This window comes from Myiozetetes cayanensis, unplaced genomic scaffold (assembly GCF_022539395.1).
Source record: "Myiozetetes cayanensis isolate MyiCay16 unplaced genomic scaffold, myiCay2020 scf14, whole genome shotgun sequence".
NCBI lineage: Eukaryota > Metazoa > Chordata > Aves > Passeriformes > Tyrannidae > Myiozetetes > Myiozetetes cayanensis.
The window spans coordinates 7,917,101-7,933,365 of NW_026087048.1; the positions used below are offsets into that span (position 1 = coordinate 7,917,101).

The following is a 16,265-nucleotide window of genomic DNA, read 5'->3' on the forward strand; positions in this document are numbered from 1 at the left end:
AGGTCTTATAGGATTCCATCTTGAATGTGAATTCCTTTTATGCAAAATAGTACTTTCTGCTTGCATTGTATATTCCAGTACTCTTTTGGAAAGACTTTGTATAATTGAAGTTAATCATCATACCAGAAGCAAACATTTTTCTCAGACATGCACATGCTGGCTTTGGAACACATCTCCTGTAAAATTATAAGAATTAAACTTGTTGCTAGTCAAAACAGTGTTGTGTGGGGTTTTTTTGTGGGTTTTTTTGTGTTTTGTTTGTTTGGGTTTTTTTTGTTGTTGGTTTTTTGGGGTTTTTTGTTTGTTTTGTGGTTTTTTTGTTTTGTTTTTTTAATCAAAACAGTGCTATATAATTTTAAATTTTCTCCAGCAAATGTAAAACCATAAAACCTAGCATGTCTTGTAGAAATAGATGGATTTTTGTACAGAAGAAAGAAAAAAAAATGGCATAAATTTTGGTTACAAAAATTTTATTAATTTTATGCAGAGAGTTAGAAATATTTGGAATTTACATGATACAGTTTGGTTTGAATCACCTCTTTTATATTATAGCTGTCTCATAGGTAAGTTTTAGTTTGGTGCCATTTGTGATGCTCTAACGTGGGTTGTTGCCTCATCTAGAGAAAAGCTCTTGAGTTGTATCCATTCAGTTCTTCTGTTGGAATTTTGGTTTGTTCACGGCTTTTGGTGGGGTTTTTGTTGTCTTTTTCTTTTTTTTTTTTTCCCCCTCTCCCCCGATCACTGTAATTTTCCTTTTGAGTTCCTAAGAAACAACTGCAAGTGCTATGGGTCTGTCCAGAGATAATACACAATTATTTTCCTGGCTGTGGTTGCAAACACTTGCCTACTACAAACCTACTAGAGGTTGTGCCTTCTATATTCATCTCTTAAACCTTCAGAAATCAGACAAGTAACCATAATTTTTGTGTTATTGAAGGATAAAATGTTCTTTCTCAGGGAACTTTATCAGAATTAGGCTGTATTTGTTGCATTTCCATCAATGCAGACCTCAGAGGTTTTAGTCACCTGGGCATTTTCCTCTTTACTGCTGGTGACAGGAAAGTTTTTTTCTCATTATATCCCTGTCCCATAATAGCACTGAGTTTATCTTTTCCCCTACCTTGAAGAACTGTTCCAGAACTTTAGATATGTCAGTCATATTTTTTTTTTTCCTTCCAATAAATAAAGATAAGAGCATTTGAGATAAGAAATAGTATAAAATCCCTTACCTAACCTCTGTTAAACTGCAAATGACATCCCATTGCAGTCAAGAACCATCATTTTCAGATAGGGTCAGAGTTCTTTGGGTGGTACCGATGAGATGATGCTGTTGTGTCAGCATTCATGGGAGAAATGCATCAGAGCCATGGAAAAGAATTCCATGCTTCAGACACTTCTTTGAAAAAACCCATAAAATACTTATTCCATCTGTGATGTGATGTTGTTACCTTTGTGTCTGAGTATAATGGCATAATTTTGCTGTCTGAATGTATTTATACTTTCTGTATTGCTTCAAAACCAGTTATATAAAGCAAAATCATCTCCCTCTCTCTATCTAGAGTAAAAGCCCCTTTCCTGTGATGTTCCCTTTCCCTCTTTCCTCCTATCCCTTCTCCAGTAACAAGCAGAGTGTGATTAGGACTTGACCTAAGGTCTTAGTATTCAGCCTTTGTTTCAGCTTTTCCTCTTGCAAATAATTGGGGTCTGAATGAACTATTGTAATCTGTGTTCATTCATTCCTTAAATATTTTTATGTGATTTATCCTTATTGATCATTTACTCTGTATTCTGGGTTGGAGTTAATTGTCTTTGCTGTGATCTCTTACAGTAGTGTACTTTTGTCTTATTAGAAATTTGGAAAAAAGAAAAAATAAGCAAATGCTGTTTTGTCCAATTTACCTTCTGAAAGTTAAACTGTAACCCCACCTCTTTGGGCAGTTGCTTTAGCTAAAACTACAACATCCTCAAGGGAAAAAACCCTACATATTGAATTCTAATTCACCACAGCATTTACAGAAGTAGCAGGACAGCTTTCACAGCTTGCAGGTGTTCTGCTGTCTGTCTGTCTGTTGTACAAAGTCAAGTTTGCAACTTGACCCAGCCTGTGAAAATAAAGGAACTTGCAGCAAAATGTGTCAGATCATAAAAGTGAGACAGAAACAGGGAGAAGCCAGGAAGAGAAGATCTTCAAAGAATTTATTTTCTCTCCTGCCTTCTGACATTTGTGTCTCTAACTTAAAACTCTCAAGCTGCAAGCTTTGAGTTGTTTAGAATTGTAAGGTCTTTTGAAATAATATGACTTACTGTTGATTATAGTGAATTTGAAAGGTGAAACATATTGTTTTGAAATGACATACAAATGGAGTTTTTGCAGGATCGTTATGGTGATGTATTTAAAAGAAATAGTTTAAGAGAGTGCAAGGGTTTGGAGAGGTTTTTCACTTCCTTTCTCCTCCACCCATACCCACTGTTTGCAAGGGTTAGGTTGCTGAGTTAGTGGCAAAGTACTAAAGAGCAGAAGATACACAGACTACTCTCCTAAATTGTAACCAACTACTGAAATCTCAGTATGGTAATGATATTCTAAATTATTTACCACTGTAGGGAAAAAAAAGAAACCTATTAAAAAAAACTTCTACTTTCCCTTGAACTGTTTTCCACTACATATTAGAAAAAAAACAGCACAAGTTCTTTATAAAAATATTTTAATTCATTTCTTCACATACAAATTTGTTTCTTTATTGCAATGCAAAACTTTATATTTGGCTCAAAACTTATTACAGTTAAGTTTGTGCATGTGGATGGTGCTTTTCACTACTTGTGTACATGGGAATGTTTCCATACCAAGTTGTAGGCAAAAGAATGCAAGTGACTTCTGAGAAGAAACTAAAGAGTGGTTGATAGTGATTGATAGCAGAGTATCTATCTTAAAAAAAACCCAAAACACTACCTTGAAACATAAAGTTTTTTGTATGTATGTTCAGGTTCTGTTTAATAGTTTCATATTCTTTTAGTCCACAGAAATCAGAATCTGTACATGACAAATGGCGAAATATAGAAGCAGCAACACCTTCATTCGCCAGTTTTTATGGAGACTTACTAAGCAGTAAGTATATGGAGGAATGGCAATATTAGTTTATAAGTGTTATTTTTTTGCATACCTCTTTTGCTAAAATACATAATTTAATTTCAATAATGAAAAAAAATTCTTTAGCTTTGAGCAGTCTAATCTGCAAACAGGGAAACTGAATTATTCAGTTTTCTTTTGTGACTATCACCAGAAATATGTAAACAAAATGTTTACTGGAATCAAGGATATTTTTCCTGTCATGGCAAAACATTTAGCTGAGTTTCTAAAGACATTTCCTGGCAATCTGAAAACCAGCAATGTAATAAGACAAACACTGTTGTCTCCCCCCTCCCCCATGTCCCTCATCACCATTATGAGCCCACCCAATAATATACACAGCCCTCCAAGCAAACTGTTGCCTTAATAATACAAGAACCATCTTGGCTGTTCAATAATGCCTTCAGACTTCTGGCTTGGGGCAGAATAAAGTAATCTCTTCACAATAATGTCCTACAGGCCATTGCTCTCAATCTTAGCTTTGCAAGCCACTGTGGGTTTGTTTACAGTATGCAGCTAACCAAGGAACATCTAAATAAAAAGCTGAACAGAATATGGACATTTATCACTATATATGACCTGATGAATACAGTGCTACTCTTATAAACGAAGTCCTGTCTAGACTGAAAACAGAAATTCTTTCAAGTCAAATCTTGACCCTCTGCTGTGTAAGTGTTAATATCCCCATCTAAACCCAGTTTTTAGTTACCCATCCTTCTCTGAGTCTTACATGCAGCATAACTGTAGAACTTGTGATGACATAGTATGGCAGGTGTGATGACTTGTGATGGCAGAAGTGCCCATTGGAAGAAAGATGGAACATTATATCAAGTGACAGTAGAAAATAAGTAGGTGAAAGGCATGGAAATGGTATAAAGATGACTAAAATGTTCATGAACATAAAAATAGTTTTACTGAGTGGCCTAAAACTTCTAAAGTAGTCTAACTCATATGCCCTATGTCTTGATTCACACAATTGCTCAGATTTGCAAATTAAAGTATTATCTTAGACTTGCAGGTGGTCTTAAAAGCAAAAAGTAATAAACCAAGCTAATTTAGGGTAAGAATAAATGTTCAAACAATAGATTGTCTGAACATGAGGTTTAGGTTAGATACTAGAAAAAGGTTCTTCCCCCAGAGGGTGGAACAGGCTCCCCAGAGAAGTTGTCTCACCACCAAGGTTGACGGAGTTCAAGAAGTGGTCACTCTGTACTCATTGCAGCAGATGCAAACACACTCTCAGAAATTATACTTTTTCAGACCTTTTCAGGTATTGTTGCTGAAGTGAAAAATTAACAGTGTTAAAATACCTTTCTATTTGTGTGCTTCTCTATATATTGCCAGTTCATCCATTGTGTGTGTTTTTCAGGTAAGAGCAGATATCATTCCTCAGACTCTGGAAGCATTTCATTGCTGAAACTGATTTGTTGTTGGAGCGAGGAATCTGTAAAGGTAGGAAAAAGAGCCTGTGTCAGTTGTTGCAATGGAATCCTTATGTAACATTGGTTGTAACTTAGTATTTGGAATCAGTAATGTGACCTAATGGTTATGATTTATGGTGAAATTATTACATAAATCATGCCATTCAGATCTGTGGAAAGCAGATTATTATTACAGTATGAATTATGTTGCTCATGAAACTATTTTGCAGTAAAATGTGTGTTTACATGTGGCAAAGTAACTGTCCTTCTAATTTTTAATCTAGGTTATCTTGTTCCTAGCCTGTATTTAAGAAATTAGTAATTTTTTTCTCTAATAAGCACTTGTAACTTAGATCAAAAATGCAATTTTATGCTCCAGGAAAATAGAAGGTCAAAATAATGGCAGTGTCATACACCAGTGTGATATTATGGAAGAAACAAAATGCCTTCATAAAGGGCAAATAATTAATCCCAAGTCCATGCTTATTACAACACTCTTTAAGAATGACACGTAAGTTCTGAATTTCCAGGGCAGATGATGCTCATCCCTGTTGAAGAATCTGAAGTCTCTGAGAGATAAATAAGTTTCTTGAGAGTTGACAGGTAATAGTAAACCAGTCTGAACAGTAAAATCTAGTGACCATTTTTTGTTTTGGAAATATGCCTTTAAATAAAATAGTGTCATTTATTTGAGTGCCTTAATATCCAGAAATACAAAACTCAGGATGTTTTATGACCACAATGGACTTTATTCCAGAAATGGGAAAAATACCTATTACAGATTTATTTTATCATGTCACTTTTGAAACTGAATGCAACTTTGGGCTGCATTTCAAGTGCAAAGAATGTTTTCCAAAGCTGAGGTTTGCAGGGGTGCTGCAGTGATAGTCCCTTGTTCTGTTAGGTGGAAATGGTTTCTGCAAATATTCACATTCAGTTGATTTCAGCATTTCATCTTAAACTTATCAGTTGCTTTTTATATCCCTGCTGTCTGCAGGTCTTCTATATTAGTTCTGTATTCTTCTCTCCCCTTTCTCTTACAGTAAGGTTTTTTTCCTTTTTTTGAAACATTTTTATAAGAAAACTGAATACAGGAGCTCCATTTCAATAGCTGCAGTTGTCATATGAAATGCATATAATCTCTTGCTGACCTGGTCAGCCACTGAAACTCTTTAGAGAGGAGTCATATATTCGTGGAAGTTGTATTTGCAGCATAGCTGATTTTGTGAGATCTCGGTATTTGTATTTTCCACTGTATTTAGCAACTGATCAGTGTATGCAATGATAATGGCCCTATCTACCACAGGAGGTTAGTGTGCAGGAAGATAAAGTGTGGAATAAGCTGCCTCACAATTTTGTCACCTGAAAAGACTTTAAATTTAAGACACTGAAGTTGTCAAGTACTGTAAATACTTCGCTATCAATGCTTCCCGAATTTTGACATAATCCAGGCACAGCTTTGTAGCTGCTAAAAGCTTTGTTACCCCACTTTGTAGTGAATATTTTGGATTGTTTGCAGCCAAACTGCCATAAACCTTTTAACATTCAAAATAATTCGTCATTCTGTCAATGGATGTATTACTGACCAATGGTTTATACAAAATTATAGTTTTAGTTGACAGTAAAGTGGCTTTGTTGAAACTCCACTTATACAAACACAGATTTATGGCTAATTTATTAATCCTGAGCAGCCTGATTAAGCACTTGTCTGTGTTTGCCCAAAGCATCACTAGTTACCCTGTTTTTAAGAACTTTTTTATTGTGATCTTCGATGAAGGGTCCTGACTCTCAGACATGACCCAAAGGAGTTGCCATTTATTGATTCCTCATCTCCTTACAGTGCTGTGACAGATTCTGTGCAAACAAGGAAACTGAAAAAACCTGCTGCAAATGTTTGATCAAGGGTCTACTGACTTGTTGAAATTTGAAGGGTTGAGGGAGGTATTTGTCTGAAATTTTAAAAATATTTTTCTAGTAATTTCTTTTTCCTGGTTGATTTTAAAGAAAAGGTTGTCTTCATGTGTGTTACTGTTCTTTCAGATAAAATATAGCTGCTTCTTGCCACACTCCCATCCCACCCAGAAATTACTTATGTGTGCTCAACTTTTCAGACAGATATATATATATGTATATATATTATATATATATACAATAAAAGCTTACTTTTAAGTATTTAATATGGGGAAACAGTTGTTGCATTTCTACCCTTAATTGTCCTCACTCCATATTTAAAACAGTCAGTTCTTCAGATATATCTGTGATAGGTATTTGGTTATATTTTCATTTGTAGAAAATAATAGTACTGTATTATTGAACCTTTTTGGCTAAAAGGGTGAACATTAAAATAAAACTTGAAAAAATTTATCAGAATAGTCAAATGTTGTGCACTCAAAAAGTTTTGGCTGTTATTGGCTCTAATAGATATAAAGATATTTTTTTCCACCAGAAGGATTTATTTGATACTTATTTCCTTGCTCTTCATAGCTCCTTAGCCTTCAAGTGACTGGTATTGAAATGTCTTCTACCTACATTTTTATTCAGGCATTTCAAGAGGAAGAATACAGTAGGAAATAACTTGCTTCCTTTTTTACCTTTCCTAAGATCTTTTTAAATCTCAAAGTGGCAGTTAGTTCTTGTGAGGTTGGCTTCTCAGAAGACTGAAGTCTCTTTATAAAAAGAAGTAAGCTTCCCCCTGCAATATGTGTTACTCTCTGAGCTGGACAACCATTTGTAAAGCAGTAAATGACCCCACTTTTATAGCCACCCTCCCATTTTCAGTGCCAGTCTCAACAAAGCAATTCAAGACTAAACGTGGCAATGAGTTTTGAATGAATCTTAAATAAATCAGTAGTTCCACTTACAAAATCTTAAGAATACGGCCTTCATCTGGAGTCAAGGATTTTAGTTGCATAACGACACGAGGGCTGTCTGTCTGACTTCAGGGTGCCCATCCCTTCATGGGGCTTCAGCAGGTTGCCTCTGTGGTGTGTGGCAGTATCAGGGCTCTGTGGTGTGATAAACCAGGATAGAAATACCTGAGCTTTATCAGAGTCATTACTGGTGCCTTTGTGATCAGCAGGAGTCATCCACCAGCTCCTCCTAGTTCTGAGATAGCTGGACAGGAATCAGCTCTAACTTTGACATGGTTCTGTTGTATTAGCCCCAAGTAATCAGGCCTTGGTTAGAACTTGGATGTATTAATTCAGGAGCATCATTTATACAGCATTTAGGCCCTGCTTTAGGATGGCACCAGAGGAATTCCAGTGTTGCAGAATTCCTTTTCTGTATAAGGAAACTTGTATCCTCTGTGATCACCTGGCTGGTTATTGTAATCTCCCCTTAGGAAGATCATTGATGACATGTAAATCTCTGAAACAATCATCTGAAGGAGGAATGTAGGTGCTTTAACCTTTCTTTTTCACCAGTGGAAAAATGTAGGCATTGTGGAGGGACTGCTGAGGTTTTAGGAGGAATGAATCATCCTGGGACTTTCTCCTCTCTCTGTATTGATTCCTGCAGTGCATCTGTATTTTTTTGTTTTACTTTAGTCATTTCACTGCCATTAGAACCTAAAATTAGGTGGAATGAATCTGAGAGATATTACAAAGGACTTCAGTTTCCAAGAATAAACATGTTTAGGCCTTTGCAGACAGCAGTACTGATAACCTAGCACTGATACCCAAGTTATAAGTAATATATCTAACAAGCTCTGAATGTATTTGATGTTACAGCTTTTGACTCTACCTGAAGCCAATATACTTTAGTATAAGTATCTAGACTACTGTCCTGACAATTACTGTGGAGAATTAGAGGAAAAAAGACTGGATAATTCAAGCTGATGTTTTGATCTGTATTTTCGTGCTCCCTGATGTGACTGGGTTACAGAGGCTACTGGGAGGTGCTTTCTGCAAGGCTCGGCCCTCTAGAGGTTGTGGCCTGAGCAATAACCAGGAATGATGCCTATTGACTTCTCTCCTTAAACCCACTCATTATAAAGGGAATAGTAATCCTTGGAAGTAATTGGTAAAGTGTAGAAAGGAAAGCAAGCGTAATTTAGAATAGATGTAACAGTACAGCTTGTCTCAACTTTTGTTCACTTGTCTTCTTGAATTACTCTCTAGTATTGCTGCTGCAGAGTCAAACAATTACTTTTCACTCCTTAATATCAGTATTTATAGTTGGACATCTGCTATTTATACTTTCTAAGTCAAAGAAGCAACATAATTTCTGCCACATTTAACGCTCCCAACTGAAAAGCAGATAGTATTTACAACAGCATTTACAATTATGGGGCAAAAAATGAAAACATATATTATTAGCAATAAGATAGCTAACATATATATCCAGAAGGACACTAAAGATAAAGTGGAAGTGATCAGAGAAATTGCAAGGTGCTCATGTAGATTTGTTTTGTGTTAGAAAAAAGAAAAGCTTATGGAGATCGTTAGACTTAACAGATGAATTCTTGGGGAAGATGCAGCGACAGGACAAAACTAAACATGTGGAAGCACACCAAGCACTGTGGAAATGCAGATTCATCAAAGAGATAGACAAGTAGCATGCAGAGACATATACAGGTGACTCTACAATAATATCGTGTTGTGCCATCTGTTATATTTTTATTTTGTTTTAAGATGTTAGAGGAAATTTTTACAGATGCTTCCTGGCTGGCACACACAGCAGTGATACAGATAATGAGTATCTGATCCAGATTAGTGACAGGTTCTTAGCAGATTTCTATTGTGTACCTCTGTAAGAATCTTTTTTGTCAAAAATTTCCCCAGGACGATGAAAACATGTCTTTGTTTCCTTCTCTTTCTTAATTATTGTAGATATATTGTAGGAGTCTGCTGTAAAGTCAGGATCTGTAATCCCCAAAGCTCAGGGTTGTATAGATGTGAGGAATTGGAAACTGCCTTTGGTTTCCCCTGTAAAATAAAGTTCTATTATAACAAGATGAAGGTTTGTGCTGTGTTGAACCACACAGGGCTAGGTTCACTTGCAGTGAACTTTTACACCGTGGACCTTGCTATGCTATACTTGTCTACAGTAAAGGTTTTGGTCACAAAGGATACCCAAAGCTTTTGTTCTACTTAATGATTTGAATTGACAAGGGCAGCTAGAGATATGATTGAGGACATGTACTTGATTAGTGAGATGAAACAATCTCTTCCAGGCAGTTTGAGGGATCCTGCATATCAACTTCGATTTATAATAATCTTAAAATATTTAAATACTTTTTATAATGTTAAGATCATATAAGCTTTAAGTATTTATAATAAGATGATCAACTTAAAATTTTCTTACTCAATTTAAATTCATATTTAAGCTGAGGTGAAGCACACTGTCCTGGAAACTAGAGTCACCCTGTTTTTGAGGAAATTTCTTGTACTTGAGAATGAATAACTTTCCAAGGGGGGAGAATTGTATTCCTTTTCTGAAAGAAATGACAGATGAAGAGAAGACATTCATGCTGCCATTCTGCACTATCCTGAAATTTAGACTGAGAATTACAGATGTTTGGGTCTTCATGTGCTCTATAAGATCTTACATATTTAAATGCTCTTAATTCTCCTGGGGCTTCTTGGCTAAAGAGAAGGAAAGTAATAACTCTCTCATATCATCTCTACACTGCATTGTCCCAACACCCATTTGTGGTGCATCAGCTACTGCAGGTGCCGTTTAAAGGCTGTTCAGAACTCCAGTAGATGTTCCTTTTCCATAAGAGGAGTTTGAGGAACCATATTTCCCTTTGTGTTAGGCAAAAAATACGGTGGTATTATGTTTGAGCTAGAGGAGTAGATAACAAAACATTCTTTAATTTTATCAGAGATTAGAGGCCAGAAATTCTAAACGAGGCAGAACACAAGGTCATTTTTCAGTCTATCAAGCATTTTTGCACACATGAGAAAAAATGAAGGTATCTCTTTTTAGCCATTATCACCATGTGCTTTACTCATATATTGTCATGACCCTTGAAATCAAGGAGGCACTGGGTGGCTCATTCTAGATGACATTAAAGAAAATGATGTTTATTGGAAAGCAGTCCTGACTGAAAATTTACTCCACTTTATTGCTACCTAGTTAGGGTTTCTTCCTCAATGTGTATGTAGAGACACATGATTATCACTGTCTGAAAGATTTATTCTAATGACATTCACCAGGACAGTCTTAAGATTTTGTGCTAGTTGGTTACAATTGTCAAATACTTAGATAAATAATTGAGGTACTGCTATCATCCAATAATAATTTGCATTTCTGACAGATTACTGAGGCAATGCAAGCAGTGCTGCTGGCAGAAGTTCAAAGGACTATCAATCCCTTGAGGAAGACGACAATTTGCAGAGAGTCGTTGGCCATAGTGGAGAATGGAAGTGGTAAGTTTTGGACACTGCCAAAGACTGAGGAGTAGGATTTGCAGTACATTAAAAATCATAGCGGTTTAGGTTGGATAGGACTTTAAAAATCATCCAGTTTTAACCAATTTCTGCCATGGACAGGGACACCTTCCACTTGACCAGGTTGCTTGAGGCCCCATCCAACCTGGCCTTAAACACTTCCGAGTGATGGGCCATCCACAGCTGCTCTGAGCAACCTGTGCCAGACCCTCACCATCCTCATAATAAAGAATTTCTTCCTAATATCTAAGCTAAATCTACTCTTTTTCAGTTCACAGACATTACCTCTTGTTCTATCACTACATGACCTTGTAAAATTTCATTGTCTTGTAGGTGGAAAATTTGTTGGTATATTATTTTAAAAGAACTTCCACTAATCAGAACAAGTTGGGAGTGTGAGTGTGTAATACATTATTTCTGTGTGAGACAAGCCAAATGACCTGTTTCTAACCTTAGCAGGCTATGAGTTTTCTCATATGATTGTCAAAGAGTTAAAGGAGTTTCACGCTCTCTCATCACCTCTGAATACTAAAGAAGAAAAGATGAAGTTTCTTTGGTTGTATGATAGTTCTGGTCTTATAAATGTATTTGCAAATAAAGGAAGCAGTGTGTTTGGAATAGAATCAATAAATCATATTGGACAGAAGTTTTATAAATTTGTCTTTTCAGTGAGATCAGACCTTACACAGCACTAAAAATTAATCACTTAAATTTTATAACTTCATAATGTAATACAGAATATTTTATTTTTCTTTTAGAAATAACCTCTCTGCAAGGAGATATCAAAGGCATTTTACAATTAGATCATTTCATTTTACAAGAAGCTTATTCTTTGCAACTTTACAGTGGTGCTAATGTTTATGGTAAAAAAGATTGAACCTGAATTTATGTTATGAAGTTATACTCTTTTTTTTTTTTTTTTTTTTTAGCCCATTAGCTGAGTCTTAAAATTAAGTGACCTAAATTTTAGATCCAATCTTATTAGTGAGCCTTCACTTGGGAAACTAATTTATTATCTCATTGAGTGTGTGTGTCTGTCATGAAAATTTGTTACCAATATCCTTGTTCCAGCATACTAAAAATGATCAGTGATACTTTGCTTCAGGCCACAATACAAAGTGGTGTCTCTGTAATTTGGACCATTGGAGTACAAACCACTTTGAATAATTGTCATACACGAGTTTATACTTTGCTTACACTGAAGATTGCTTTGAATCGCTTTGTTTATATGGTTTGGGACAAGATGCATTGTAATTAAAACATCCCCAGCTGTCAAGTTCATGGATTTAATTTCTAATTTCCTGATTTTTCAGCCTGTATTTCAGTGTAGTGTTTTGACATAGGCTTGCAGCTAAAATGGAACCAAAATGAAAGCTGCAAATGCAGATACCTGCAAACCCCAGATGTGTTTAGGCCTTTGGGTTTGTTTCAAAATCTTCTATACTAGAGGAAAAAACATTTCTGTTATGTAAAAAGTGCTGGGATGACTCTGTCATTCAAGTTGCCAAATTCTGTTTAATTCTAATTAAGTGTTAAGGCTCAAACAAGTTTATGAATTCAGGGGAATTACTTCTGCTCTCAGAAAGGGGGATTTGTTTGTTTGTATGTCCAGTAACAGATTTTTACTGTCATTTTGATCTTAACCTAATTATTTGATGGCTGTTCAAAAAACAACTATAAAACCGCTTTGCTAGAATGAGCACAGCATGCATAAATATTCATTCTACCTAGGAATTTTTTTCATACTTCATGATCTGAACTACATAAATGTCTTGTAAAGCAGAGTGGATTTTTTTGACATTGTTCAGCATTTTACTGTAGTCTGAAAGAGGCAGAAAACACACAGGAAGATGGGAAAAGAAATGTTGCACTATGAGTATTTAATATTGTATTAGCTTTCTTTTTGTTCTCATTTCCACTCATGTTTTATCTTGTTACATTATTTATCACTGGGTGTAAATAGCAGAAATATTTTTGGTTTGACTTGTTTAGTTTTGTAACATACATTGCAAAACTCGGTAAGTTCACGCAGAATTGAATAAATTTTTCTGTGATTTCTGATATATGAATGAGTAAAACTATTTGTGGCATGTGATCATGTGCAGAAATGATATCTGTAATAATATGCATATCTATAATAATATAAATTTTTAAAAACCGATGCAGGAGTAAGTCCACAACCAGTGTAATTCTAAGACAAGTAATTATGTCTGGGTTTAGTCATTCATCTGATAGGTATGTCATCTTTTATTTTATTAATTACTCTGTATTTATAGGTTGTACAGTAGCTGTCATTTTGTGCAATATCAAGGTAAAGGTTAAATATTGTTCCAGGTTTTTAAGTCATAATTCAAGACCAGGTTCATGCCCTCTGACCCAAAGTAAAAGTATCTGAATCTTGGCTGCCATCTTCATTGCATTGTATTGCATTTTTCTTTAATTGGAATTAATAGATTTGATCTGGAGATATTTAACCTTATTTAACTCCACAATTTCTGCTGAATCAATAGAAGTTCTCTTTGAAAAGAAAAACTTCCAGGATTTGACATTCAGTTTTTATCTTTAAAGTTTACAGTATCTTCTAGGGATGTTTTTTTCAGAAAGCTCCTTTCTCCTTTGAAGATCTTGAATCCTTCATGGTTAAGGGTAATAGGATGTAGACAAAAGCTTCCCTTGATGAATAATTTAAAATGCCCTTTTTTTCTGTAGTTCCATACAGATATTTTATTTGAATTAAAAAAAACTCCAAACAAGCCACCAAACTTACGTTTTTCCATAAACAAACATGAGGAATTAAAAAAAGAACTATTCATGCAAAGTATTCCAGAGAAAGGGTTAAACTGTGTTGTGTCCTAGTACATTCACCCACTGTTGCTAAAAGGAAATACAAATGCAAACAGCTGCAATTTCTTCATGTTAATGTCAGAGATCATAATATTGGACCTGTTCCAAACATATTGATAGCAATCTTACCATTGATTTCTGCAAGATTCACTTCAGTTCTTCAAAGAAGCTGAGGTTTTCCCTAATTTTTTGGCATTCGTCATAATTCTGAAAAAGTTTATTGGACTTAATCTCTTCCTGCTTTTTTCTTACACACTGATAATCTCAGATGAGTAGGACCATTTAACAGGTTGTCAGTGTGGTCTTTTTTCCCACTGTCATGTGCATCAGAGGCAGTGATTTTCAGGTCTTATAAATTTATTTACCCACTTTTACTTGCATAAAACCAAGAGGAGTTGTGTTTGCTGGCATTCCTTTTTCATTTGCAGTCTTTGATCTTATGACATACATACCTAGTCCATACCCTGCCACGTGCAGAACTTCTTTGATCAGAGGAAGGGTGGTGGTAACACCACTGTTGTCATTCACTGGCCTGGTGATTGGACACAAAGAAATGGCACAATCCCTCCTTTAGCTGATTTGAACCTCTGTCTTTGCCAACAGTAATTCATTGCTCATCCTTGAGGCATTCTGCAGTTGAGTCATCTGCAGAAATTGTTTCCTTCTCCATGGAAATCTCAAAATATTTGCAAGGGTAAGAGGTAGAAATGAGATTCGCTGAACTTCAGGTGCATTTTGTGTGTAGGACAGTGATGTTATACTTCCTGCACTGAAGCAGTTTCCCATGTGCGATCCTTTGATACCTATTTCTTCTAATGCATAGGGAGCCAAAAATATCTGGACCATCATTATAGCATATGAGTTCTTGTGGAATTGTGTGCCTCAATTCTTTGTGAAATATGAAGAACTGGATTTGTTTACTTTTTAAGCAAATTGTGGGGATAAATATCTTTTAGAACATAATACTCAGATATTCAATTGAAGAACTGATGAATGTGATATTCCAGGAATGCCAAAAACTGGAAAAGGAAAGGACAACAAAGTACAGGCTTTATTCCCAAATACAGAATGTTATTTTAACTGCCTCCTCTCTCTGTGAAAAAATTAAATGTGAAAAATCACACTACTAAGACTAGCTTGCAATAAATTCTGGTTTGCACTTAAAAATTCCTAGTTTAAGCAACTGCTAATGATTCAAGCTTTTAAGTATATTTGAAAGCTATTAGCTATAACCTCATCTTTTGTATGTGGTTTTGGAGCCCTTTAAACTATTCAATTAAATAAATTGGTTCTTGCAGGAAAAAAGCTTCTGCTGATAAATACCAGAGTGAAATTAATGGTGGCAATTGAATTCCATAGGTTAGTGTAAAGAATTGTCAAAGACTTATCTGGAATATAACAATATGTTTTGTTAAAATGAGGAATCCGTTCAGTAATGGCAAATCAATGGAAGGCAGGATGTGGCAGGCTCTGTTCACTGCAGAGGTGCAGTGACCTGCAGCACAGGTTTCAAACACTTCCATTGTCTGGGTTTCAGGAATCTGTCCAGCTGCAGACAACTTTTTTATTTCAGCTCTTAGGAAGTAATTCTGTGACTGTCTTTCTGTACAGCAAATGAAACTTCTTGCCTGCCTGCAAAATCTGAAGGTTTTGTCAAGGAAGGGCAGATAAAGAGAAGGGTTGTTCTGTCTATATTTTCTTTAATATTGTCATCATATTACAATTGTCTAATTTCTCATGTTAGACTAAATGTACAATCTGACTCTACATTTAAACAAATAAAAAAGACAAAAATAAAAATTGTTTGACAATTCAGGAATTCCTTTCATAAATGGATCCTCCAAAATAGATAAACTGAAATGTCCTCCTGAGACTCACAGCACCTGTGATTAAAACTTGTAGTATTTCAGGTGAAATTTATCAAATCTGTCTCTCTTCCTATGTAGTCCCTCTGTGTTTGGAAGTACTCCCAAACTTTAGTTTTAGAGCAACATCTGAACCAAACACTTCAATCATATTTTCTTGCAGTTTTTTGCTTTTCAACTGGTTTGAATTTTGGTGTCAGATCTCTCCCTATCTGGCATCTCTCACGTTTTTCCAGTTTAACCCTCTTCTTGTGTTGCATGTTACATTTTCTATCTGGATTTCTTCCAGCCTGTTTTATTTCTTTACATTCCCATCTTTGACTCCCTCTTTTTATCAAGAAATAAGAATGTTAAAAATTATCTCCAACATTAAACTTCCTTTCTCTGTCCAATCTGTTCTTATTAGTGCAAACATTTCATGCAGTAAAACAAAGTTTTTAGATGGAACTGAAATTTTGTGGTTTTGGGCAAGCTCTTACACATAACAAAATTCATTCAAATATTAGACCTCAGACTGTTTTCAGAAGTTCTCTGTTAGGCCAGTTTTGTGTGTGTGCATTAACAATAAGCAGTGTACGAAATGATTGTATAATCAGCATTTCATCATTAT

The 16,265-nt window shown here is 35.4% G+C and overlaps 1 protein-coding gene across 1 annotated transcript in view; it reads left to right on the plus strand.

The window, feature by feature from the left end:
* Positions 1 to 16,265, plus strand: part of WDR72 (WD repeat domain 72) — a 108,979-nt gene that overhangs the window by 56,935 nt on the left and 35,779 nt on the right. The window contains exons 16-18 of the mRNA XM_050309687.1: positions 3,015 to 3,106; positions 4,497 to 4,579; positions 10,814 to 10,925. Of these exons, the coding sequence (XP_050165644.1) occupies positions 3,015 to 3,106; positions 4,497 to 4,579; positions 10,814 to 10,925 (287 nt within the window). The remainder of the gene's footprint in view (positions 1 to 3,014; positions 3,107 to 4,496; positions 4,580 to 10,813; positions 10,926 to 16,265) is intronic.